The sequence below is a fragment of the Pterocles gutturalis genome, unplaced genomic scaffold (genome assembly GCF_000699245.1).
Source record: "Pterocles gutturalis isolate BGI_N339 unplaced genomic scaffold, ASM69924v1 scaffold25281, whole genome shotgun sequence".
NCBI lineage: Eukaryota > Metazoa > Chordata > Aves > Pterocliformes > Pteroclidae > Pterocles > Pterocles gutturalis.
In genome coordinates this window covers 4787-5977 of record NW_010098594.1, presented here as the reverse complement: position 1 = coordinate 5977, position 1191 = coordinate 4787, and the positions used below count along the sequence as shown (strand labels likewise).

Sequence of the window (1191 nt, the reverse complement as noted above, 5' to 3'; positions counted from 1 at the left end):
AGAGTCATAGAATCATGAAGTGGTTTGGGTGGAGAGAGACCTTAAAGCCCACTCAGTGCCACCCCCTACCACAGGCAAGGACACCTCCCACTAGCCCAGGTTGCCCAAAGCCTCATCCAGCCTGGCCTTGAACCCCTCCAGGGATGGGGCATCCACAGCTTCTCTGGGCACCCTGGGCCACTGCCTCACCCCCTGCACCCGGAAACATTTCTTCCCCAGATCTCATCTCAATCTCCCCTCTTCCAGTTTGAATCCATTACCCCTCATCCTATCACTACATGCCCCTGCCATCACCCTGCGGGTCGTTCTGAGAAGGGTTTTGTCCCCGCCGTTCCCCATCACTGATGCTTTTCCTTCCTCTCCCCCCAGGAGCAGAAGCGGCTGCTGGAGCTGGGGATTACGGGGCCGGAAGGGCACGTCCTCAGCCGCCCTGAGGAGGTAAGGGCTGCAGCCCCCCGCACACCCCCCACGGGCTCAGCCATAGCGGGGGGCCCCGAGCCAGCCCCGTCCCTGCCCGTGTCCTTGTCCCCGCAGGTGGAGGCGGAGGCGGTGTACCGTGCCATCACCATCGCCCGGCAAGCCAACTGCCCCCTCTATGTCACCAAAATAATGAGCCGGGGTGCTGCGGATGTGTTGGCTCACGCCAAGAGGAAAGGTAAAGCCTCGTTTTGTATCTGTGCGGTAACTGAGGCTATTTAAATGCATCCAGGAGCATCATTCTAGCTGCAAGGGTTGAGAACTCGTTATCAGCCAAGTTCTCTCACATTTCAGAAGCTTGGTGCTGGCTTTTCTGTGCAGAATATGCCAGAGCTAATTGCTGTGAGCTGGAGAGATCTGAGGAGATGTGCTGGAAGCTCTGACACCTGAATGTCAGGAAAAGCAGCTGAAAAAAGAAATAATTCAGCTGCAGTCATTTGTTGTGAACTAAATTAAAAATGGATCTGGAGCAGGCTCCGAATTCAAACTGGGGGTGGAGTGGGCAGAGCTGGGAGCAGAGCAGGGGGAGCAGGTGGGAGCCGTGCCCAGGGATGGGCAGGGGTCCGCAGCCCCTCTGCCCGGGAGATGCTGGTTTGGGTTAGGGGAAGGGGTGATGGATTATTGGTGTAAGGGTTCAAAGCTTGTTTGGGCAGCATTTCCCTGGTAATATGAGATAATGTGATGAACTGGTTGCTCCGCAGGCACGGTGGTGTA

General features: G+C 56.7%; 1 protein-coding gene across 1 annotated transcript in view; it reads left to right on the top strand.

Moving 5' to 3' along the window:
- The window catches only part of LOC104461868 (dihydropyrimidinase-related protein 4-like), a gene marked incomplete at both ends in the record, with an annotated part of 9549 nt that overhangs the window by 3580 nt on the left and 4778 nt on the right, over positions 1 to 1191 (top strand). The window contains 3 exon segments of the mRNA XM_010073607.1: positions 370 to 438; positions 535 to 655; positions 1179 to 1188. Of these exon segments, the coding sequence (XP_010071909.1) occupies positions 370 to 438; positions 535 to 655; positions 1179 to 1188 (200 nt within the window).